General features: G+C 40.1%; 1 protein-coding gene across 9 annotated transcripts in view; it reads right to left on the bottom strand.

Moving 5' to 3' along the window:
* QKI (QKI, KH domain containing RNA binding) overlaps nucleotides 1-27,333 on the bottom strand; it is a 321,434-nt gene that overhangs the window by 53,588 nt on the left and 240,513 nt on the right. For 7 of the 9 annotated variants that reach the window (XM_084625162.1, XM_084625163.1, XM_084625164.1 and 4 more), the window contains one exon: nucleotides 18,047-18,190. The exons of the other annotated variants lie outside the window; for them this stretch is intronic. In XM_084625162.1, the coding sequence (XP_084481288.1) occupies nucleotides 18,047-18,190 (144 nt within the window). The remainder of the gene's footprint in view (nucleotides 1-18,046; nucleotides 18,191-27,333) is intronic. 9 annotated transcript variants of the gene reach the window in all.

Here is a 27,333-nt window from a genome sequence, read left to right as displayed (position 1 = left end):
AGTTCACACTCAGAATCATATTCAGGAGCATACCCTTATCCTTCCCCAAAAACCCTATCAGATACATGGGTTTTGCAACATGCCTGAATGGACATAAAATTTGGGCTGTTTCAGATTGGTAGAGTTGATGAGAGTAGGTTTCAGAGTCCTAGGGCCCTCATCCAGAACAACCTGTCAAAACCCTTTTCTTGATTGTGGCTAGGAATATGATCTAACTCAGTGGTTCTCAACCAGAGGTCTGGGGGCCCCTAGGTGACCGTGAGCAGGTTTCAGGGGGTAGATCATTCTGTGAAAGTGTGTGTGCATGCACACACAATTAGGCAAGGTCTGATTACTCTTCCTTGCCTAACTAATAGTCACGTTGTAGAGTTAACTGTGCAGGACAGCACATTTGCTTTAAATCTATAAGCTATCATGCCATAGTCACAAAAAATGCTTTCAAGTTAATCAGTTTCTTCAAACAAATCCAGCTTTGTTATATGGATACAATTGACTATACTGACCTTTTTTAAAGTGAAATAATCTGAATGACTGGAGACCAAGTAAAAATAAAAAAAAAAAATCTACCATACCAATGTAGCTAAAACTTAATTTACATAGTCATTTTCTGAAAACATTCTCCTTAGAATCATCATGGTAAAAGCAACAACATTTGGAAGATGGACTGTCCAAAAATTTGAGTTTGCTAACACTTTTAAAAAAAACTATTATTACATGCTATTCTGTGATAGATCAGGCCTTGATGCAATTATCAGCAAGCGAGAAATCACAGGAAGCAGCTGTGAAAACTGAAGTTCATTTCATCCTTATATTGCCTTACTGATACTATCCATAGGCACATCAAGTTTTCAAGAAAACATTTATATTTTTCTTATGTTGATTCTTAATAAAACCAACTATAATGCCAAGGAAAATACAGTAAGTCTTGGGAATTACCTTAATTGATCAGACCATAGCCCATTTAGTACAGTATCTTGTCTCAGACAGTGGCCAAATCCACATGCTTCAGAAGAAGCCCAAGAAATCTTAGAGTTTACACTAAAATAAATCATAACTTCAGTGTTAAAGGCATAATTAAATGACCTGTTTTATCAATAGCACCACCTTTCATTATTAAGAATGAAAACGTTAAAACCTGTTTTTAATCATTTATGCTATTTATTTTGTGTACCTCACTGATCATAGACAATGAAAATAGTCTAGTCAGTTTCACTTTCTGGTTCTCCAGCTCTAAGGATGCATTCTTGACTGTACATACCTCAAGGAAAAGTTCAAATACCAAATATGTTATGATTTAAATGCTACAAAATGAAACATTTTTAGTAATTAGGTATCTGAGAAAAAAATTTACATTTTTGAATTAAATCTACCAAATATATCTTTTAAATATCAATGATTGCTGCAGACATTTCCAAATTTGCTTTATTGGCATAAGAGGATAGATCATTAGAAACCTTATGTTTCAAAATGTTGCTCTTTGCTCTGCTATGCACATAAGATTCTATTACTACTTCTCATACTGACTATTAGGGATAGCCAAGCTTTTCCAGTTAAGGTTGCTATAATCCTTTCATTGTAAACTAGGTGCCTGTCTATTGCCTTGCACCATTATTTATATTCCTGTAGTGCCTAAAAGCTCTAATCATGGACCAGGACCCCCACTGTTCTAGCCACTGTACAAACACAAAACAAAAAGGACAGTCCTTGCCCCACATAGCTTACAATCCCTAAATACAAAAGAAGAAATAACAGATGGATATATTGTTTTAATCTTAAATTTATAATTTCTTGGTGTTCTAATACTTGAAGTTTTAAAAACAATTTTAGAAGACTTTTCTTTGTGCAACTAATAAAATGGGGTTATGGTTGATAAAGTTATCAGATTAATTGTGTGTGGGCATTTTAGTGTATTTGGTCTTCAGCCAATTTGTGGTCGAGTTTGTGGCCTTGCAGATGATCAGCTTCTGTGCTAGAGTAACTGAAGTTGCATAGTCAGGTACAGTGTGATTTATTTACACAATGTACATATTCTTATCTACACTATTTTCCACTGAATGCATCTGACCAAGTGAGCTGTAGCTCACGAAAGCTTATGCTCAAATAAATTTGTTAGTCTCTAAGGTGCCACAAGTACTCCTTTTCTTTTTGCGAATACAGACTAACACGGCTGCTACTTTGAAACCTGTTGCTATGGACATGAGCATTACTTGTGGAGTCAAAATGAGTTTTCACTAATTTTAAGTTCTGCAGATATCATACGACCATCCCTCTTTCATATACACTTTTAAACACAAGTAAATTAGTTAACACTGACATTTAAATCATCAGGCACCTGAGTTAACACCTCACTTAGGTAAGGAAATTCACATCTCAGAATATTTTTCAGTTTGCTGCAAACTCAGACAAATGTTATGTCATCAGTTTACGCACTGCTCACAAGTTCTCATGACAACCATAACAGCTACTGATTTATTTTACAAAAAAATAAAAGTTCAGATAGCTAAACACAGGATGGCTGCATAAAAATGGTGCTATACCAGCCTAATTCAAGTACCTTCTTTATCCAGCTACATTCTTACATAACCTTCATCAGAGTGCCCATGAGAACAAATATACTCAGGCCTGTCCTTTCCTCGCTTTCCCACTTCTCTCTGGGCACACTAATGGTTTGCATCCGTGCAGCTAAATCAACGTAGCTACATAGATGCAATAAAACAAAATAAAATCCCAGTGTAGTCAAGGCAAAAATTCCGTTTTGAATTTAAGGATGCAGATTGAGGTGAGGATAAAGGGGTTTTTAAGAGGTCTCCATCGGCTGATGGAGAAGCATAATAGTGTTGGTGAATACAAAACTTAAGATCGTATGTGCCAAAAAATCAGGAGTCAAGCACCAAAAAATCAGATTTTTTTTTTTAAGATCTTATTTTTAAACCAGTACATTTAGAGTTTTTATTTACCTTTTAGTTTTTAAGACTTTAGGGTGCACTTATATTTTCAAGTTTTTCTCTGCAAAAATGAGGGCTAAAAACTTTTTAATGGGAGCTAGAATTTTTTTTTTAAATGACAGTTGATATTTTCATAATATCACTTTTCTCAGGAGCTGGGGCTTTAAGCAAATCAAAATATTGTGAGTTTCATGATAAAAATCACAACAGTTGGCAGCACTAGGACTGGTTGTTTTAAGGATTTGTGCTGATCAAGAACCCTGGAACTCAGGGACTGCCACATGTGATGAAGAAAAAATAAAACATTTGAAAAGCAATTCTGAGAGTAAATGTATTCATAATAAAGTTCACATACAAACTCTATTAATTATTTGGAATTATTTTCTTTAAACAAGCTTTGCTGTTCACTCTCCACCCAAAGCACTAATAGTCTGATATCAAAATTAGTTCTATACAAAGTGCTCTTACAGATAATTGATTTCAGCTAAGATACAGGAGCTCATACAAAGATGTTGTTTTCATGTAGTTGTCTCTTGTGCTAAAAACTGGGTGTAAAAACAAAAAGAAGAACAATAGTATTTCTAAATAAAATATTTTATCCAAATGAATCATGAAGTATAACAGGTCTAAAATTTAATGCAAACCCACAGGATTTAAATTATAGCTATGCAAGAAACCAAGGACAATGACACCTGTATCTACATTAGATGTAAAAGGGTTTCATAGTAAATTAGTTTGAATTCAGGAAGACAAGTTTCAGCGTAACCCTGACTGAGTAAGTCATTAAATGTGTGTGTTTAATACAAACCCCAATGCCCAAATCCACACAAGTGATTCTAGGGTATGGATTTTTTTTTAAACTTCTCATGAAAACGTGATGAAAGGCTGCCCACTCTCAAATTTTCCCTTACATAAAATGGCAACCAACTCCTATTACTGTCAATGGGGCTGAAGCCAGAAAAATGGCTGCCATTTCCCAACAGTTTTTCTGCAAGTGGAACTGAGGCTACCCTTGATAAAGCTGGTTGCCACTTTCAAAGGCTTTTCAGTTAGACTGAAGCCACGCACACAAGCAAAGTGGCTGTTACCCTATAGTTCAGGAAACTAGACAGAATCCAGGGACTGTGAAGAGCAGCAAAGAGACTATGAATTGGCAGAGTGAGGGGATACAAGAGGCAGATTTAGGAGAATAGGGTGGGGATGGGGGAGTAAAGGGAGGAGCATGGAGCGGAGAGAGGTCTGGAGCAGCAGGAGGCAGGGGAGGAGCAGTGAGAATGCAGCCTCGTCTTGGGTAGAGAAGTGGTCAATGAGAGGGAAGAGAATCAGGGAAGTGCAGCTTATTGCAAAAAGCTAAACCAAGCCCTTATTGTTTTCACTATGACATTATTGCTTATACGAATAACTGATATAAGGTTACAGTTCTTTAACATGTATATTTGGAACTCATCAATCCTGAAAAGTAGTAAGTTCTATACACAAGTGTGTACTCCTGATACATTAATTTGGTCAGTAATTCTCATACTATTTACCAAAGGATCTAAACTCAAGAGGGGAGAGTCAAGACAGTAATAGGAAATGGATGGCAGTGCCCCTATCTCAGAGGAGAGAAAAAGGCAAATGGAGTCTCCATCTGAGCAGCCAGGAAGAGGCATACATTTAAAGTTGACTTTTCAATCTGAAATCACCATACACACATAGAGTGGGTGGGTGGGTGCGCGTGTGTATAGAAAGTCAAGAGATTAAAAAAAATCAAACGTTTTTAGTTTATTTAATGATTTTTGGGGCCAAATCTCATTATCTTTGGGGGCCAGATTAATTATCTTTGATCTCTTGAGGTTGGCAATAACATAAAACCCATTTTTATAACCCATTATACCTGATTTTTGTCTTTTCAGTTATGGAAGACAAATGTGATATTTTTTTTCTGTACTGGATCTATCAAAACTGCGCCACTTACAATCTTCCTCTAGGAAATGGCCCCATATAGTATAGACACAATCCTGCTACATTAATAGGATTAATTTAACCCAAAATTAAAGATAATTATTGTTTTAATCTTTGGCCAGAAAACCACACACTACCTTCAGACAACTGCAGTACCTTCAGAACAATTAAAGGCAACATTAAGACTATATTTCCAGCATGATACATTATATGGCATGTGACCAAATTCAAGTGACATATCAGCTTCCTATCTAGCTGACAGAAGTTAAGATTTCAGTAACTAAATATGGAACAGCTTTCAAAAGGAAAAACTCACAACAAAACAACAAAGGGAACAAAAACATAAGGAAAAAAAAGGGTTGACTTGAGTTAAACAAACTGCACCTCCCCCCCATTTTCTATACACCTACAGCATTTCAGAATGGCCAGGAAGGCCATCACATATTCAGCATAGGGTTTATTTAAAACATCTTTTCTTGTCTGCGTGGGTCAGGTTTCATTTAATATTTCACAATTATATTTCTACTGTAAGAGTGGAACCAATATCCAGAGATCAGTTAAGTGTCCTCCCACCCCAAAATATTGCACGCACATGTGTAAATATACTAAACTTTGAATATATTTAAATATTCAGTGACTATTTCTCAAGCCGAGTTAGAAAAAAACACTCAATTTAGAGTTCATACATGGGGAGCCCTTTGAGAACCCAAGGAGGATGAGTAAAACTGTGGCTATGGGTGTCAAATACACAGAAAGAAGAGAAAGATTAAATAAAACATGTAGGATTAAACTATTTAAATAGCTATTTGTTTTCTAATGTAGAAGTTCTACAGTTGAATCTGTTTGACACGGCTTCTTTGTGAAATATTTTGGATCAGATAAATTCATAGTAACGCTTACATTTGTAGTAATGATAGATTTGGGAATTTTAGACAAATTTAGATTTTGAATTAGGAATAAACATCCCAAATAAATAGTTTCAACAGATTAAAAACAGATCCCTAGAAGTGAAAGGCAAATCAAATTCTACAGTCCAATCCACATGGTGATGAGATTATGCTGACCGTCACAAGCCTTCACTGCACTAAACATCATCCCTTGGTATGATTACTAAACTTAATCTTGCTGCATGATTGTTACGGTCTTGGGAAGAAGAAATTCATTTTTGTCTTATTTAGCAGGACAATCCTGCACTCGAAAATACGTAACTCTTCAAGTGCTGGCAACTTTGAATAAAAGATCACAATGGCTGTGACAATTTCACAGCAAGATTAATAACAAGTTATCTTTGCTCTGAATCAATCATATTTGGTCTTCCTATTACAAAACCACGGCAACACCACAGACTGGCATATTTGTTTAGTACACAGTTATTCAGGATTAAGGCTGCAAGACTGTCACAGAAGTCTCAGATTCTGTGACCTCTGTGACTTCTGCAGTGGCTGGCCCAGGGGCTGCCTGAGCAGCTCTGACAGCTCCTGGACCAGCTGCTTGGGCCACTGCTGGGGCAGTCTGGGCCACCCAGCCCCCACCTGTTGCCAGCAGCAGCAGGAGTTTGGGTGCAGGACGGGGCTCCGGGCTGGGGCAGGGGTTTGGGAAGGGGCATGGGCTCCGGGTGGCGCTCACCTTGGTGCGGGCTCCCTGGAAGCAGTGACATTTCCGTTGGCTCCGCCCGAGGCAGAGGTGTGGCCAGGCAGCTCTGCACACTGCCTCCACCTGCAGCTCCCATTGGCCATGGCTCCAGGTCAATGGGAACAGCAGAGTCCATGCTCAGGGTGGGGGAAGCATGGAGTCCCCCTGGCCGTGCCTCCACCTAGGAGCCAAGGGACATGACGCCGCTTCTGGGGAGCCGCGCGGAGCCAGGTGGGGAGCCTGACACCCCCGTAGGCCCCCCCCCCGGTCAGCAGCGGGGGTCCCAGGCTGTCCCCCCACCCCTGAGCACCCACTGCGCCCCCAGGCTGCTGCCACCCCCAGAGCACCTGCGGAGCCCCTGGGCCACCCCCTGCTCCAGAGCACCCAAGATTTAGTCAGGGGCATATAGTACAAAGTCATGGATAGATCACAGGCCGTGAATTTTTGTTTACAGCCCATGACCTGTCCATGACTTTTACTAAAAATACCCATGACTAAAACATAGCCTTATTGAGGATACTACTAGTTTGGCTCTTTTACCATAGGAGTGTGTTTTGAGAGAGATTCTCTACCCTTCTCCCATTTAATTAAATTGTCTAATACTCTTCTGAGAGACATGGGCCTTCAACAAGATCTGACCTGGTGCTCTGCTTTCTGCACTGGTTTGCCAGTCCCCTTCAGGTGAAATCTAAGGCACTGGTTACTATCTACAAAGTCCTACATGATGCAAGTCATTTAAAAGATTGGTTTCTGCAGCTCTGATATACTACCTATCCTCATCTTGAGCACAAGTACTAAATACCCTAAGGGTGAAGTTCACTGACAAAGGAAGCAGGGCATTCTAGGCATAAGCTCTGCAATTAGTTATCTCTAGAAAATATATTTAAGTTAAACTCTCAAATTTATAGACAGTCACTTCTTTCCTAAACTTTTCACTGAACAGGGACTAAAAAAACCTGGGCACTTTGCCAAATGTTAGTATTTTCTCTCTATTTTGTCTTTAAGACTGCACAGTGCAAGGAAGCATGATGTATTAGTATTAACTACTATTATTTGGAAACATTAGACCCAGTTTTAAGCCACAAAGCTCACCCAGATACCACAGTGATGTGTACAGCAAAAACCTTATTTGTTTGGATTTATAAACAAAAATTAGCAATATCAGCAATACGGTTCCAGTTCTACACATTTTAGACTATTTATTTAGTCTTTTACCATTCCATTGCCATTAACCTATGCAAAATCTATTTCACCAAGAAAACCTTTCCAGAGACAGCCGCCAGGAAGAACCAGGACTCAAAATTCACTTTACTGCTGTAACATCTTCCAATTAACATCCACCTTTTTATTATTTATATAGATGTTTAGTTGTAAAACAAGAATAAACCAAACATTTTTTCTTCATATAAAATCTACCCAAGAGAAAGTGCCAGGCCATTATATTCTCTCCTCAAGCTATAATGCAGGGACTTTTAAAGCAAGCTATGAGGAGTCAGGTGCCCAAGACCCAAAGAATTTCAATGGGATTGGGACATCTACCCCCACAGGCTCTCATTCAAAAATCTCAAATAAGATCCTGTGGGTTTCCAAAGTGCATTAAATTCCATTTCTATTTGCTTTTAATATTTTAGGCGTACTTAAAGAGAAAGGGTAGGATTTATCCAATATTTATTTGTATTTAGATCAATCTTACCAAAACATAATATTTTTGTTAAGAGAAGGTAGCACTTAGAACAGCTTTCATTTCAACCCTTTGCAGCTTTTAGCATAACAAGTGAAGGCATATTTATTTTAATAAACAGAGAAATCTGAGAGGACAAAATGATCAAATAAACTGGACATATTATCTTAGATAAGCAATCTATGAGAAAAAGGAAAATACACTCACCGGTTATTGTTTTTGTGATAGCTCTCTCTTATCCCACCCCACAATAGGGACAGGAAAGGAGCACTATGGCTCTACCTACCAGGAAGCAAGGAGGTAAGGCATCTGTCAATCAAGACCTACCTTTAAGGCCCCATTGTACCCACTTCTGTTAAGAAACTTTCAGAGTGAGAGAGAACTTAGAGAAAAGAAAGACAAATATAAAGACAATATCTCTTCTCAGAAGGGAAAAGAGTTACATGTAGGACAGGAGAATGGAGGACTACAACAAAAGGAATGATCAGAATAGTTTCCCTTAAGGTGTGGCTTTTTTTCCATCCCACCAATAGTAGTCTGCCAAAGACATAGCTGGGAAATACCAATACAGGGGCTGTTAGATTTTCTAATCTTTGCCCTGCTAATGCAGGGTTGTTTCTGCTCTGTTGGGTTTAGTTTTAAGTCTCTCAAGGAACAAAGCTTTACCATTTCCCTTTGGGAAATCGTTCAGTAGTGCAACAGACCTCGCAGTCATGGCTCCACAGCCCAAAATTGCACTGGCCAGTTTTGCTGCCACACTACTCATGTCTAATTTGTCACATACCCTAAGGGCTCAGCATTACTATTTACCAGTTTTTTTTCCCTATTACTTAATTTTTTAAAATTATTTCTCCTCAGATATGAGCTTACATTATCCAAACTTGATACCATTTTGTTATTTTCGGTGTGAATTTCTATCATGCTCAACACTACCGATCTGTTTAGTACATGAATTTTACTTTTTACAGATCATTGAGTCATATTTAGTATATTTGTTACTGTTCACAGCTGACAGGAAGAAATTCAACAAAGCCCCAATATTGGCTTTATACTAGTCTTCTGCAATTCTGTTTCCTTGAGCAAATATCGCAGTTTGGGGCATGTGATTAGATTATTCTTCTGGAGATTATTGGTGGGTTGGGCAACTGGGAGACAGTTTTTCGGGATGAGAAAAACAAGGGATGAAGGTTTGCAGATTGGAAATTTGAACTTTTTCTATAATCAGTCCATACATTTTGATATAGTTAAATTTAATACAGGTAAGACTTTAAACATAAATGATATACTTGCAAACCTATATTAAGCATCCACTGAAGTCTGTAGAGGATAGACTCCTTTCAATTCATCTTCATTTGCCTTTTCAATGTTCTCCATCTACTTGAAAGTGGGAACGTGCATATATGATCTTGTATAACTGTATATGCACACACAAACCAAAACTTATCAACTCCTCTTTAAATCTCTTAAGAATTCACTTTCAGAAATGCAATATTATTAATTCTGTAGTGCTAAGGGGCAAACAGCCAGTACCAGAGATCACTTCAAAAAAACCAGACGGACTTATAGAATTAAGCAGCATTTAATTTAAGTAATTTGTAGATAATCTAGATTGTATGCAATAAATACAGTGTCAAAAATCAATTTTTATCAATGAAGCTCATTTTGATGGCAAGTTGATTTTCGTTCCCAGGATTCCTTCCAGCATGTGCAATTATGTAAGGTGCCTCCTCATAAAGAGCTGAGTTGGGAGACAGATTTTTTTTTTTTTTTTTTGATGTCAGCACACACTGCTTATTCAAGCTCAAAAACGAAATAGTATAAAAGCGCATCAATAGTATGTTCTGAATTCCTTTTAGTGACTTACAACATAATTTCTTCTCTTACTTTAAAAAAAACTCAGACACACAAAAATGTCTTCCAAAGGACTATTCAAATGATAAACTCCTACCTATAGGCTCATTTAACCTAGTTATTCAAATTAACAATACTTGAACCTATTTAGTTTTCTCCTTTTGTCTTCCACTTTTATATATACTCCTCTCCACATAAATATACCGTTTGTCGTTATTCCCATCTTTCCTGGAACTGAACACAGTGAGAATGCTTCACAGTACTAGAAGAGAATTGCTTATTTGTGCATGGGACAGACCATTATCAGTCAGCAATCACCTACCCAAAACTTGGCTACCTGACTGTGCCTAAATATGTATTTTTTTGTATTATTTATATTACCCTAGCCCCTAGGAACTGTGGTATTGGACAAGCACACAACTGCACTTTCTTACTATCATTAACATGTCACTCATTCTAAGAGACCTGTGACAACTTAAAAACCACATTTAACCAGAGATTCTCCACAAGAATGGCATAACCATCACTTTTTTCTTATCACTGTATATTCAACTGTTTTCCATTTTTCAACTTTAGCAATACAACTTTTGATTAAAAAACTAGAATACAAACCTAACATTGCATACATTAAATGGATTAAAAACTGCCTGTCAGAGATCTCAAAAGGTAACTGTAAATGGGAAAATCATTGAGTGGATGTTTCAAGTAGAGTCCCATAGGGATCAGTTTTTAGCCTATGCTTTAACTTTTTATCAATGACCTAGAATAAAAATAAAATCACTGAAAGTTTGCAGATGACAAAACATGTGGAGTGGTAAATAATGAAAAGGACAGGTGACTGATTCAGAGCAATCTGGATCATGTGGCAAATGTAAACATATGCCTCTAGGATGGGGGACTTTATCCTGGGAAACTGACTGAAAAAAATGGGAATGGGGTGGATCATTAGCAGAACACGAATTCCCAGTGCAATACTGTGGCAAAAGGGCTAATATGATCCTTGGATGCATAAAGAGGGGAATCTTCAGGATAAATAGAGAGGTTACACTACCTCTGTATTTAACACTAGTGCCACCGCTGCTAGAATATTGTGTCCAGTTTTGGTATCCACAATTCAAAAAGGATACTGATAAATTGGAGAGGATTCAGAGAAGAGCCACGAGAATGATTAAAGGATTATAAAACATGCATTATAGTGATAGATTCAAGGAGTTGAATCTATTTAGCTTAACAGAGAGAAGGTTATGGGAAGATCTGATTGCACTCTGTGAGTACCTACACAAGGAATAAATATTGGATAAAGCGTTCTTCAGTCTAGCTAAGAGACAAAGGTATAACATGATCCAATGTCCAGAAATTGAAGATAGATAAATTCAGACTGGAAATAAGGTATGTACATTTTAGAGAATTTCTGCACACCTTTAGAGCATAAAACATGCATCACATTGCTATTTTAATCTCTAGTGTAGGTGTTGTATACAGGGAAGGGTGGAGAATGAGGGGATTAGAATCCTAATTATTCCTTATCCCAGTAAAGGGCTGAGACACAAGCATGACAATGATAATGAATGTTCCAAGAATGAAAACGGTAATAACACTCTGTACACATTGCATTCAGCCAGATTAAACATCCTATGGTGTCTTCTGCTGCTGTTGGCAAAGGGAACAGCTATCATTCAGAGTTAAATCCACAAGGAAAATCTTCATAGCATTCCACTTACCACTCCCTGGTATCAAAATTAGAGTTTCTCTTTGCACAAATTTACTATTATAGGTTGCTGTCTCCAACTTCACTGACACTAGGAGACATACAGAGACATTTTGTGAACAGGTTGCTGTAACAAATGAAAGCAGTTCATGAAAACAAACTTGAAACTCTGCAAGTCAATTGTTTTTCTCCATTTCACTTAAGTTTTAAATTAGTCATATCGTCAGATTTTAATGAAGGACTTTCAAACTGAGGGAAGTGTTAATTTTTAAAGCTGAACTACAAAGCAATACATTGGCTTTACCTATCACTGTCCCTTTACTCTCATCCAAGCTCATTGTCATCTTGCATCTTGATATTGCAATATCCTTCTCGCTAAACTCTGACAAACGCAATCTTGTCCCATTAATATCCATTCAGAATGTTGCTGTCAAGATAAGTTTCCTGGCCTGTTGCTTTAAATCCCTCCACTGGCTTTCCCTTTCTTCTCTAGTGCATCCAGTGTAAGACGCTTGTATTCACTTTCCAGGTCCTCACAGTCTATCTTCCCCTAGCTGTATATCACCTCATTTGGTGTCGAGGTGTTGTTGCTCATCAGCCTTCATTGCCCATTTAAGTGAGCACAAAGTTGCTTGTTTGAATTCTCCCATACTTCCCCCATACATGCAAGGCATCCCCATAAACATCTGTGAAGTTACCTTATTATCCACCTTCAAAACCCTCTTCAAAACTCTCCTTTGCCAAGACACCAACGAAACACTTGACAACAGCTAACCTGCTGGTGTGCAGAGACCAGTGCCTATCATGCTGACCAAAATGTGGTGTCTCATTATTTCTATGTATATCCCCATCTGTTGTTTCTTATGTTATACTTAAAACTAAGCTCCTTGGGAATGTGACTGTCTTTGTTCTGTATTTGTATAACGCCTTACACAACGGGCTCTAGATCTAGGACTCCTACATGCTACAATAATTTAAATAAAGAAATAAATGAAAATGTACAGTGTATAAACACACAACATTTATTTATTTTTTGAAATGAGAAGTTATCAGGTCCCAACTTGCTTCTTTCTCCTTTAGTAATTTAGCAATTTTTCAAAGACCTGGAACATGAGAAAGGAGCTGGAGGTAGAAACCCGAGGAGCAGCTCTCAATCTAAGCTTCAAAATGTCCTCAATTAGGCCTTAGAGAATTCAAGCTAACGTTCCTAAGCTCAGGCTGTAATTAATCATCATCATGTTCCAGGCACTAGCTTGCCAACTTTCTCCCATAACAAAAAAGAGATGATTTGATATTTCTAAAATTAAAAAAAAAATGGTTTAAAAACAGCAATTGTCTTCATACATCATAAAGGCATAAACCAAAATTTAACTTAGCCTTCAGAGTCCATCTACTCTGCTTTTTTATCTTGTTTCTTTTTCATATTAATATTTTCCTTTAAAAATAAAATGCAATAATATATAATTTTTTAAATAATACAGATTAATTGTTCAAAAGCACCCACATGACTTAGGCCCTTTGGACTAAACCTGTACCTGGCCATAAAGAAGATTCAATAAAATTAAATTTATTGTGGGATCCTGTAAGGTAAGGTCTGTTTTTAATATTAAAACATGCATTTTCTCTATGTATGCTGAATTTTGTCAGAAGAGAGATTAGCAGCCCCTCCTCCCTTTACTTTTACAAATGATAAATGTGAGAAGTTCTTGAAAATATGATCCAGCACTAGTGTAGAAGTTTGGGCTCAAACTGGAGCCTGGGCTCAAACATCTACACTGAAATTAAACAGCCTGGACCCCGAGCCCCATGAGCCCGAGTCAGCTGGCACAGGACAGGTGTGCATATTTAATTGCAGAGTAGACATACCCTTAAAGTCAGACCACAGTTCCTATCCAAAAACAGTAGTAAAACAGCAGCTCTACAAAAGAGATCACAGCAAAATACTTGTTTTACTATCTCCAGAACATTTTATTTCCTACACTGTCAGACATTGCTTAGGATACAAACAAGACTCCATGATCTGTCTATTCTGAGCTATTCCTTGCATGTCCTCTATGTGAAGACCCATAAATTATCCCTCTCTAGATATTGTTCAGAGGGGTGAATTCTTTCGGTTAGCTCCTTTTGTGTACATTTCTCCAGCTGCTTTATGCTACATTCCAACACATCCCAGATGACTCCAACATCTTTTACTGATACCTTTGGAGATGGGGTTGTTGCAAGTTGACGAAACTCAGCATTTGTTATAAATTCATTCTATTTAATAACTAACCTTTTCCTGATGTCCTGACTAAAGAGAAGTGAACTTTCCAATTGTCAGCACTCCAGTACCCAGCCAACAGGTCTCCTATACAGCAGCAAGGGAAACCTGTAACTTGATTAACTCCTCCGCTACTAGCTCAGCCTAGCTTGTTGTGAACGGAGTTCTAACATTTCAGCTTTCAATAGCAGTTAACTGGAACTCATGACCATTTCCATTTGTTAGGTCTGATCCTGGATCATAATCTATATAGTCAGCTTGATTTACTGTACTGTTTCTATAACAAGTGAGTTTCAGATGTAATGGCTTGTTAGACCAATTCACCCCATCTCGCTCACGGGAATGCCATGTCATAGCCCCAGCTGGCTGGAACCAGTGGTTCTACCCCATTCTGCTTGCTTTCCAAGGCTGAGGAGCTTGGCCTGCTTAGAACTGAAGAGTTTTCCTTCTCATAGACAGACTTGCCTAAAGAGAGCTAAGTGAGGTGTGTCGGTCCTGGTTTGAAATCAGTTTTCCTTCTCCTAGATACTGTTGGTTAATGGCACCTTTATTCCATTACATTCAATGCAATGCTTCTGGGTTTCCCCAAGGCAGGCTTCCACCATCCACCACGCAGTGGACATGCCTCTATGCCACTATATCCCTGCTTCTATGGTCTGGAAGCAGCTGCTGATGGCTGGGTGATAGTACTGCTGACAAGGATCTGGGTTATAACGGATCACAAATTGAATCTGAGTGAACAGTGAGTGTGATGCAGTTACTAAAAAGACTAATAATATTCTGGGGTTTATTAATGGGAGCATTTTCCGTAAGACACAGGAGGTAATTATCCTGCTCTACTCAGCACTGGGGAGGCCTCAGCTGGAGTGCTGCCTCCAATTCTGGGTGCTACACTTTAGGAAAGATGTGGACAAATTGGAGAAAGTTCAGAGCAACAAAAAAGATAAAAGGTTTAGAAAACCCGACCTACAAGGAAAGGTTAAAAAAACCTGGCCGTATTTAGTCTTAAGAAAACAGAACAGTCTTCTAATATGTTAAGGCCTGTTATGCAGAGAACTGTGATCAATTGTTCTCCATGTCCATTGAAAGTAAAACAACAAGCAGGGGGACTTAATCTGCAGCAAGTGAGATTTAGGTTAGATATTAGGAAAAAACTATTTGCTTATAAGGTAGCTAAAGTCTGGAATAGGCTTCCAAGGAAGGTTGCGGAATCCCCATCATTGGAAGTTCTTAAGCATTTAGACAAACACCTGTCCCAGGGGCTGAACTTAATGACTTTTCAAGGTCCCTTGCAGCCCTACATTTCAATGATTCTATGTTAAGGTGGAAATATCATCATAAGGTAGTCTTTAAGTTATAGATTTGTGATAACCAAGATTTGTTTAATTTGGGGAATACTGCTGCTCCCTTGACAATTTGTGACATTATTTCCTTCTTAAATTGAGAGTTCTTGGGGAGGTGGAGAATCTCATTTTTTCATAACTGATTATTAACAGTCTTGAGATTCTGGACAATTTTTTGGTCTTTGCTTGCATGTTGGTTAAGTTGTCACTTAGAAGAGCTACATCATCCTTAAAATCTGAATATTCTAATGTGTTGTTAAACCACAGGATGCATCTGTTGCATCTATCTACATTTCTTCTCATGATGATGCCAATGAGAATGTCAACCCGAAAAGGAAGGAGAATGTAGCCTTGTTTGAAACCACTGCTTATATTAAACCATTTGCTCAAGTCCGTGTTTACCTTAACTTGATATAAAGCCTTGATTATGTTAATTTTTTGTTGGCATACCATTATCACTTTATAGATTTTAAGAAAGGCACTTGACAGTCTCCATCACAATCCACTCTGACACAGGTCCCAGGGCAATGAAAAGATCACCCCCAAATGTTGGAAAAAGCAAGACTGCTAGAATTTCTACCTCGGTGTTGTCCCAAGATGCTGACTTGGGGGGGTGGGGGCAGCCTCCACATTTTGGGGCGGGGGGGGGGGGGGAGGAGAGAGAGAAGAGAGAATCCTCTAGCTTGCAAACTAATAAATGTGAAGTTCCACTCCCCTCTAGCCATCTCCTCCAACACCTCCAGAGTCGAATGGCTGCTCCCTGCAGACAAATCTCTACCACACTAAACCTCTCTAAGCTATTTTACACTCACGTTGCTCTCTCCCACATCACACATATACTTTCTGGGTTTTTGAGCTTCCCTCGAATAACTCCAGTCTCTGATCCGTCTCAGTTTTTCCAAGCTGCAGTATGAAGGTCACACTGTTCTTGATAGTTTCATGATAGCTGCCCACAGGGCTTTAAATAGGAGCAGAGAAATTAACTGGAATCTTGTTAATTTCATTCCACTGATACCTGACAAAGCTCTGACCATAAGTAGAAGCACTAGGGCTGGCTCATAGTGAGCAGATGCAGGAAAACAGTAAGACATCAATTGAGTTTTGCTTCATATTTATGAGACTAACTTTACAACCTTAAGTGCTAGAATTTTAATTAAAAAAGATGTCAATTTCTGCAGAATTTGATGGCTTATGCTCCCACATTCATTGGGGAAAGGAGCTCAGCAGTATCACACATTAATCATCATCATAAAGGCTTAGGGGGCATGCCTAGATGAACATATACGTATGTTTACACTGCAATTAAAAACCTGTGGTTGGCCCATGTAAACTTAAGTCAGTCTCAGAGCTGTTTAATTGCAGTGTATACATTCTTTGAGCTCTGGGACCCTCCCAACTCAAGCCTTAGTTATACAGATAAATGTCATATTTGTTTTTAGTATTAAAATATTAGACCATTTTGGAATAAGAAGGGATAGCTTTTACAGGTACTTGTTGACTAAAAATAGGAAAAATATTTTACGTACAATCACTTGGAAGTGGAGGACCATAGGAAGTTATGTAAAAGTTGACTGTATTTTTACAACTTAAAATAGCCAATTAAGCACTGAAGATATTTTTATGAAAACAGTTCTCATTTAAGTAGTAATTTAGAGCTAGCATTTAACACAGCTACAAACAACTGAAAATAATGTTATATAATGGAAATACTAAGACTTAAAACTAAAAGTGTTAGCCAGCACCATGGAAGAAAGTTACTCACTCACTTCAACTGCTCATTGTATGCAAAAATAACTCATTCATAACTCTCTCAAGTTACGCTTGGCTAAAAATAAGGAGCAAATTCATCTCTTATTCCCTTCATGATTTACCTTGGGCATCTTATATCTAATACCGTGATCCACATTCTGTCTTCAATAAATAGTTAACTCGTTTTGCATTTCCAGGCTAAACATCTATTTGGTGTTCCTTCTAAAAACCACTGAGTTCTAATAGTAAAACAATTGCGAACATGTTATACATATAGGGACTTCCACATTAAAGGTGAAATCTAAGTGAAAAACAATATACATACATACATACAAAGCCTGTTAATTCTAAAATTCAGTTTCCCTCCTGTTCCTTAAAATTTATTAGAATAAGCCATAAAAATCAATGTCTCCACTGAGTCCATGTTTTTTAGTGCCTAGGAGAGTTATGAATTTAAGTTCCTGGGCTTGCCTTTTGAAGGTGTGCAGGTTTTCTTTGAGGAGGACATAGATGAGATATGGATTGATTGCTTCGTGAAAAGTTATTATTTTCCCTTAAAAGTAGGGAACCCAATCTTCTCATAGAAGAGAGACACATGAAAGCGTATCACATTTTCTTCCAGCACACTTTAATTAGCATTCCCTTAATGGGATTAGATTTCCATTTATTATGTCACATACAAAAAGATCAAAATCTCTCTGAAAAAAACAACAACTCTGTTTATTGCAAAGGCTAATTCCATCCTCCCCGCCCCACCTACCCCAATTAAATTTTGAGATAACTGGGACACTGCAAAATAGTTGTGAAAAATTATGTTTTTAAACTGCGGTTTTCTGTACTGCAGCCTTATTCTTACTACTGGAATATTACTTGGAATCTGTATTTTAGAAGTCACAGCTCAAAATTTGGAGAGATCTGAATGTAATTACTTACTGCAGGTACCAGTAATTTTTTTACTTCTTCAACAGCCCTCTTCAATTTGATTTCTGCTCTGTTTTGAGCATCTTCCACAGTGATTAATACATGTAAATCTTCATTCAGGTGTTCCCAGTTTGGCTTGCCTCTGTTTTGTTCCTCCTAAAATAAATAAATAAATAAATTCAATCAAAGGCACATGGAAATTATTGAATTTCCTTGGCTATTGTATTTTCATGCAATCTTTATCAACCTTTTGGTCTTTAGGGTTTAAAAAAGTCAAACAAAAAACGACCATCACAACTTATGGTGCCTTACAACAGATGACAAGAGTTTCTAGAGTAGGAAGACGGACTGGGTGTCGAAGGGAGAGTCTGAGCAGATCTGAAAACTGAATATAAGTTTTTTTTTTGTTTTTTTTTTTTAAAACAACCTACCTTAACCTAAGACAGTACTCAAATTTACTTACCGTGTTCAAACAATTTAAAAAGTTAATGTTAATGGGGGGGGGGGGCATGAATATGAAACTGAAAAATTTCCAGTTGACTACTAAAATAACTCCTCTTTCATTTAAGATAACAGGAAAATGAATAAGGCTTTTTTTTTTTTAAAAAAAGAGCAAGCACTGCAATGAATAAAACTTTTAGAACAAGTAACCCCTTCCTCCAGCATGTGGAAGAAAGAGCAGGATAGGGACAAAATTACCTTTAATCCTTAAATGGCCCCAGAGAGGAGTGTCTAAACAGATGTAGCACATTGTTGGTTAAATAAGAGATTACTTAAGTACTTGTAACTGAAGGTCCTTCAAGATGTGTGGTCCTTATTTGTATTCCAAATGCAGATGCACATGCATGCCATGTGCTGAAAATTTTAAACAGCAGTGTCCGTTGACCTGCATGTGCATCATACGTTGCCTCACATTCCAGGTGAGATTATAAGAGGCCATGCAGGGCAACGTTCCTTCAGTCACCCTGTTACCGCTGGTTAGCCCAGTCTGCAGCAGAGGGGATGGTGGGTGGGTCATGTGGTCCTTATTTGTATTTCACATCTTGAAGAACCTCCAGTTACAGGTAAGTAACCTCTTCATCTTTTGAGTGATGGTCCCATGTGTATTCCAAATGCAGGCAAGTATCAAGAAGTGATCAGCTTAGAGGTGGGTGCGATAATGCAAGAGGTATCGCCTTCTGCAGGAGGGCACGGACGACAACCATGTCTTCTACCACTCATTGGTCGATGGAGTAGTGGGTGGTGAAGGTATGTAGAGCGCGCCAGGTCACCGCTCAGCAGATGGCATGCCAGGGGATAAATGTGAAAGGAAGCACGTGGCCAGGGGCTCAAAGGGAGGTCTGGTGAGGGCGGAGAGCATAAGACTGAGGTTTCACAGGGGTGAGGGTAGTTTAAGGACTGGGAGGAAGCTGTTCATCAGCCCTTTCAGAAATCAGGTGGTGGTGGGATGAGTAAAGACAAAGTGTCCATCCACCAGCGGGAGGAAAGCACTATGCGCTGCTAAGTGGACCCGCACCGAGCTAAGGACAAGGACTGAAGTCTTAAGTTCTAAGAGGTAGTCTGGGAGGGTGGGGATGGAGATGTCCTAAAGGAGGAGACCGCTATGTTACACTCAGTAGGTGAAACGCTTCCATTTCACTGTGTAGCATGCCTACGTGGAATCTTCCTTGCTGTGCATAAGTATGTGCCATACTGATGTCGAGCAGGTATTGTCTATGTGCGAGCCCCATCCAAAAATCAGGCTGTCAGTTGAAGCGGGTCTGGGTTGGGGTGCCAAACTCTGCCTCAGTCCTGGGTGAGGTATGGCAGAGTGAGGAGATGGATTGGGTGGCGGGCGGAGAGTCTGAGCAGATCTGAAAACCAGAACTGCCATGACCGTGGCCTGGTTGCAGTGGATCTTGCGCAGGATTTGGAGGAGAGGAACAGGGGGAAAGGCGTAGCAGAGATCACCCCACCCTGGGAAGAGGAGAGCATCTCCTTGCGAATCGTGCTCCCTGAACTCCTAGGAGCAGTAGAACAGGAACACACAGTTTTTGCAAGTGGTAAAGAGGTACCAGCGAGGAGTGCCCCAAACATTGCAGATGGAGCGAAGAGTGGGGTTGTATTGTTCCTATTCCTGATTGAGGAACCAGGTCCGGCTTAGTGTGCGTGCCAGAGAGTTCAGTGCCCCCAGGAGGTACACCACATGGAATGTTACATTGTGGTGGATACATCAGTTCCAGAGGCGGACACAATCCACACAGTGACTGGGACCTGGTACCTTCTCGTCTGTTGATGTACGCCACTGCAATGGTATTGTCGGAGAGAAGCTGAATGTGCTGGTCTCGGATGAGGAGCAGGAATGCATGGTAGGCTAAGTAGACTGCTCGCAGCTCCAGAATATTGACATGCAAACATGCTTTGCGCTGTGTCCGAGCCCGTTGGGTGGCATGTCTGTCCAGGTGGGCACTCCAACAGGCTAGGCTGGCATCCATGGTAATGGTGGCTGTGTGGATGGGAGTGGCAAAGGGGGTGCCTAGTAGCACTTTGGCAGCATTGGTCCGCCAAGCTAAGGATGCCCAGATGGCACATGGGACAATCAGGATGGTGTCAAGGTGGGCGATGTGGGGTCTGCAGACAAAAGGAGCCACAGTTCCAGACAGTACATGTGCCAGTGGGCTTGTGGCATCACATGGGTGCAGGCCGCCATGTGGCCGAGGAGGTAGAGGTGCACTGTGGTGCATGGATTGCAATGTAGGGCTGCCATGAGGGCCATCAGGGTGCCGAAACCGTCTGACAGGAGGAAGGCCTGCGCTCCCATGGAATCCAGGCATGCCCCGATTAAATGGATTACCTATGTCAGGACAAGCACAGATTTCTCCTCGTTCATAGATGCCAAGAGTGGCAAGGAGCAAGCAGAGAGCATGGATGGTCGACATAATTTCGGTGAAGGTTGATGTCACCAGTAGCCCAGTCATCTAAGTAAGGGAACACAGTACTCCTGTAGTCGTAGTTGGGCCACGACGATTGAAACGACTTTGGTAAAGACCCTTGGGGCCATTGCAATGCCAAAGGGAAGAACTCTGAACTGGTAGTGGTTGTCGCCCACGCTGAAATGAAGCAACCTACAGTGGGCCGGACGGATGTCAATGCGAAAGTGTGCATCTTTCATGTCAATGGCTGTGAACAATGCTCCCTGGGGAAGGGAGAGAATAATTAATGCAAGTGTCACCATACAGCACTTGCAATTCCTGATGAAGGTGTTGAGTAATTGGAGATTGAGTAAAGGGTGGAGACCTCCTCCCTTTTTTTGGATGAGAAAGTATGGGGAGAAGAAGCCATTGCTGACAAAGGAGTCAGGCACTGGTTCGATCGCATTTTTCATCAGGACAGCGTCAGCTTCGTGTTGAAGGAGGCTGCGATGCGAGAGATGCCCAGGGGGCAGCCCGGTAGGATGGGAAGGTAAGGAACTCGATAGAGTTACCGTGCAGTATGATCTCCAGTACCCAACAGTCCATGGTGATCTTGCCCCAGTTGTGGGTGAATAGGGCAAGATGGCCCCCACAGGTGGTAGAGGAGGCTGGGGGTGGTGATGTGGGGGGCTTGCAGCTCTTCAAATACACATCAAAACTGGATCTTAGGTTGATACCATATTATGAAGGAAGAAGTGGCTGTGGCTGATGGTTGCAGATGCTGTGATCTAGGGCAGCATCATAGAGGCTCCTAAAACGGAGTGTAACTGGGCTGGTACGGTGCACAGGAGTGCAACCTCTGTGGTTTTCAACAGGGCACCAGGGGTAAATCCTGAGAGACTGGAGTCTCGCTCTCAAGTCTTACATAGAGGGGAGGGACTCTCTTAGAAGAGAACTTGTCCTCGTTGAAGGGGAGGTCTGGGATGGTGGTCTGGACCTCCCGGGGGCAGCCAGAGGCTTGCAGCTAGGAATCTCTTTCACATGACGATGCCTGTGGCAGGAGAACGTCTCCACTGCAGCTTGGAGGCTAACCGTGGCCATCAGGTGGCCTTCCTCCACTAGGGTCTGGAAGAGCTGTTGTTTGTCCTTGTGACAGATCCTCCAGGAACTTTGCTATCTGGACACAGTTATTAAAGTCATACCTTGCTAGCAGAGTCTGGTAGTTGGATATGCGGAACCGCAGGGCTGCACAGTAAATCTTGCGGCTCAGGAAGCCAGGGTGCTTTGCTGCTCTATCCGGGGGTCTGAAGATATGTTCAGTCTCCACATTCACCACTAGTGAATAACCCATGTTATTTACTATAGTGGAATAGGGAATACACTGTCCATAACCACAGTCTAATTGCCCTGTCATACCCCTGTAGTATCACAATCATGCAACAATATATTAATAAGACACAAAAGAATGTATATTACTAGGCAAATGGCACAGATTTCCTTTTCTGCTTTTTTCCTTCCATCACATGACAAGTGTACCAATAGCCTACTAATGATCACTTTGGAGTGGTTTACTGCTATGATTCCTTTAAAAACAAAGTTTTGGAGAAGGGAGCTATGCAATACATTCTCCTTCTTTGTGAAATAATTACTAAAGAAAGATTAGGAGACAATAATAGGGAAAGGGACAATGTTGGCACAAGAATGAGTATAAACTAGTCCTGAATTCATTTAGGCTGGACATTAGAAGATTATTTCTAACCATCAGAGGAGTGAGGTTCTGGAGCAGCATCCCAGTACGAGTAGTGGAGGAAAACCACCTAACTAGTTTTAAATTGGAGTTTGATAAATTTATTAATGAGATTATATGTCAGGCTTGCCAGCAAGGATCTGGATTTATTGAGCCAGGAAGTCCCTTCCAGCCCTATATAATATGTGGACTTAGCAGCTAGGATCATTTGGGGGGGGGGGGGGGGAGGGGGAGAGGGAACAGCAGGAAGCAGTAGTTTAGAGCTGCAATCCCCCTATCCTCTCTTATCCCCCTCCCAAATTCGGAAAAAACTGATTTGGGAGACAAATCTGCTCCCAATTCAGTCAAATCTTTACTTAAAATATACCAGTTCTCTTCAAGCAGTAAATCTCTGAAATTGTCTCCCCTCCCAGGGCTGCCATTAAAAGGGAAGTGGAGACTAAGCAGCTTGAAAATTTAAGTTTCATTGAGGTATTTGACTTGGAAGATGACTTAAAGTTACCAATACAGATTTTTTTTTTATTATTTTAACATAATTTAGGAAGTAGGGAAAAGAGGAAAGGCAAGGTGACAAAAGAATGGTTAGGAGTGGGTTGCAGAGGAGACAGAATAAAAGAATTACAAGTTCCAGCTGCCTTAAGTGATTTTCAGCTAACAAAAGCTTGCCTGCTCATGTAGTCCTGTTGAGCAATTTAGCCAAGCTGGCAGGGCCAATGCCACTTGAGTGTTTTGAATACTTTTCAGTGTTACTTTTATAAGAGGACATTTGAACAATACTGTTGAGCCAAATACATTTGTTGACAGAGCAGCCAGACTAACTATGTGGAGTAAGTGTCTTTTTATTCTGAGCAGAGAAAAATCTGAATAAAAAGAAGGTTCTGAAAAATAAATTTTCAGACAAATTTATTCAAAATAAAAAATCGTATTTTAGACTGAAAAATCTCACTGTATTCCTGACTGGTTTTGCTAAATTATATATGAGAAGTGGCAAGCAGAAGAAGATACAGAAAATTACTACTGAATAAAATGATCTGTGGAACAATAGTATTAGAGAAGATTACAACCAAACTATTTTGTCTGCTAAATTAAACCATATTACGAGTTATATAAACTGGCAGGTGAAATTTTACTCCATTCTTTTAATTTGGCAGAAGTTTCAGCATCCTAAATTTAGCCCAATGTTGTGACTGCTCTTACTCAGTTTTGTGTATGGATATTCACTATCCTCAGTGTTAGTAGACAGAATAATGGACTTACTTAAACTCCCCCCCCTCTCTCTCTACCTTGTCACTAAAGTCTGCAGATCAGGTGATAAAAAATTCATTCTTTCTAAAGCTACTTTGTATTTGAACCGCTTTAGACATCTATATAATAAAATAGGAAAATAAACTATGCAAAATTAAAAACAGGAATAAAAATCAAAGGCTTTAAGTTACTCAGGGTGCCTGCAAGCAAGCTCTGATGCTTAAAAGCAATGTGTTACAAAGACCTTGTAGAAAACTGTCACTTCATTTAGTTTCTTAAGATGGGTTCATAAACTGTTGTGTGCAGGAAAACTACTGGTGAAATGAAGATGTCTCTTCTCACTTCCAGGTGCTAACCTGAACTATGAAGTCATACTTTCTCAAAATTATTTTACACATAAGCGATGTATATAGTTGCCAGAAGGATGTTGTATAATTGAGACTGCGAAGGGAAATGACCTGTGTGATCAAAATGGGAGAGGTGGTGGTCCACAAGGCAGTGTTTTTTTTTTAAATTAAAATACGGTGTATACCATGAATATGAATGCCTGTGCTATGCGTTTTTCCTAGATTTCTTGAAAAAATTCTGTCCAGCCGCAATACCAGCCATAAACACTTACACAAGTGGCAAAACGTTTAGGCTTATAAGTATTTAATACATTTCATTATCCCAACATCTTTCTTCATCTAAAACTGATCAATGAGGTAGCTCTCATTGCAAGACCAAATTGATTAAAAGATTGGAAGACTTAAGAAACAAAAACAAAAAAACCCACAGGTAATAGTGCGAGTACATTTTTCATTTAATATCAGAGATCAAATTAAGAGGTATAATTAGAAGCCACGGGGCAACTGTTTAAAATTTGACTTTAAAAAAAATTCAAGATTGAAGTCAAATGCTACACTTTTAGTTAAAACCTTACACTAATCTTAGCTAAGCAGATAAAATACAGCACTTCTGGCTACTTTAGTTGCCAATGGCCTGCATCTCTTGTGATATTTGGAGTCACAATGCTCTACAAATGCTCATCATGGCAGCCAGTTGTGGTGTCTGAGACCTATATCACTGCCTGCAAGGTCATCTTGCTCACCAACTGGCCTTCCCTCATTATGTCCTTCAGTAGTTCTCTGCTGTCATGAGGGAGCAAGCAAAGATGTCACCTTGTCCCTTATAAGAAAGTTATATTTGACCAGCTGTGTCTGAGCTGCAATTGCAGCAAAGTTGAGGTGTACAACTTCCTCCCAAACAGGTCAAGGCATTTGTGGTGTTTGTCCTTAAGGATGCTTTTGATCTATGTCAGCTTCTCTCATATGGCTGATACGACTAAGGAATCTAGGTTGGGGTGAGTGCAGGAGTATTCAAACCCTGAAGTGGACCTGGTACCTCCTCTTGACTGATTGTGCCATTGGTGTTAAAGTGGCTAGTGCCTGCCACGAGGCTTTCACCCAGCTTTGGTTGTCCCATGTTAATGGGGAGGGTGACTCTAGTTGAATCAGAAACTGACAGGATGTAAAATAGCTTGTGGGACTTATCTGAGACCACGACTCGATCTCCAAAATTTTGACAATCCAAACAAAGAGCTCCTGGAATGCTCTGAAGTCATCTGGTGCCAGTAGTGGTGCAGAGGGTACTGCTTCCTCTGGTGATGATGAGGAGAGGTCCTTCAGTGATGAGACTGGGCATTCATATTGCTCAAATCCCTGGATCCAGCACCTGCTGATATTTTGGCATCAGTAATCTGGTCAGGGGATGCTGCTGGCAAAGGGGACTTCTTACCCAAGAGTGGAGACCAGCTCCTATTAAGGCAGGCCCCCAGACTCCTGAAAGGGCCACTGTGGTGTATTGTATACATATGGATGGCTTGCTGGTTGCCACCTGGACTAATGATGGTCTTGATGGACGGGTAGCGACTGGGGCCTATAGGAAGTCTGTCTTAGCCAGTAATCACAGACCTCAGAAGGGAAGGTTCTCTGCTCAGTGACAGGGATGTATGCTCCTGATGACAGTAAGGAGATGTTGATTTCCTAGATATGGGGCACTAACATGAAAGACACTCTTGGTACCAGAGTCTGCATGAGTGCTGGCAGATGTCTCGGCATCAATAATGGACCTACTTTGATTTTAGTTTCATCCCCTGAAGCCAGGTCAATGTCAACCAGAGCACCATCAGTGCTAGCAGAAACTACTGCTTTATCCTCTACTCCTGCTCTCCAGGCCCCAATGCCATGTAGGGTTTGGAGGGCTTCTCTCTGGAGGTTTTGTTGTGTCTGTTCTTATGGAAGGACACTAAGGTTCTTGAGCTTCTGCCTTCATGCTCAGAGCAGCCCCTTCCATTGCTTGGCTTTGACAACAGAAATGTTGGTGTCAGCTTCAACTATGACACTTACTTGTGTGCCAGATCTTTCTTTGGTGCAATCTTCTCCACACTTAGGCACAGTCTGTCTGTTCCATGGTGTACTCATACATGGTGGCTTGTCCACCAGCAAATGTTTCTGGAGCTTGTTTCCTTTGGGTCTGATGAGACATTCATGGCCTGTTTCAGAAGACAGAGTTTCAGCCTTGCATCTCGTGAGTCTACACAGATAAGGATAAGCATACCAGACACCTGCATGGTATGTGATTCCCCACAGGCAGATGTGACACTCACTGTGCCTGTCCATTGGGAGTAGGGGATTAGTTCATTACAGAATGATAGAGCTTGAAGCCCTCAGATGTCGAGCCCATCATTGTGGGTTGAGGGGGAGGGATCCTGACCACTAAAGTTTGGTCACAGCAGTGGAAGGAGGAAATCAAAAGCGGGTTCTAAAGATTATGAAGAACAGAATCATAGAAATGTAGGACTGGTAGGGACCTCAAGAAATCATCCAGTCCAGCCCTCTGTGCTGAAGCAGGACCAAGAAACCTAGACCATCCCTAGCAGCTGTTTGTCCAAACTGTTTTTTAAAAACTACGACAAGGATTCCACAACATCCCTTGGAAGACTATTCCAGAGCTTAATTACCTTTAGAGTTAGAAAGTTTTTCCTAGTATCTAACCAAATCTCATTTGTTGAAGATTAAGACCATTATTTCTTGTCCTGCCTTCAGTGGACACAAAGATCAACTGATCACATCCTTTTTATATTAACTTAACATATCTGAAGACCTATCAGGTGCTCCCTACCCCAAATCGTCTTTTCTCAAGACTAAAGATGTCCAGGTTTTTCTTTTTTTTTTTTGTTTTTTTAAAAAAAACCACTTTCCTCATGGGTCAACTTTTCTAAACCTTTTATCATTTTTGTTTCTCTCCTCTAGACTCTATCCAATCTGTCCACATCTTTTTTAAAATGTGGTGCCCAAAATTCGACATAATACTCCATCAAAGGCCTCAGCAGTGCAGAGTATAGAGGGACAATTACCTCCTCCTTCTCAGCTGCA

Source organism: Lepidochelys olivacea (assembly GCF_965140295.1).
Source record: "Lepidochelys olivacea isolate rLepOli2 genome assembly, chromosome: 3".
Classification (NCBI taxonomy): Eukaryota; Metazoa; Chordata; order Testudines; family Cheloniidae; genus Lepidochelys; species Lepidochelys olivacea.
Note: the sequence above shows the minus strand (reverse complement) of the source record. Positions and strands in the feature narration are given on the sequence as shown.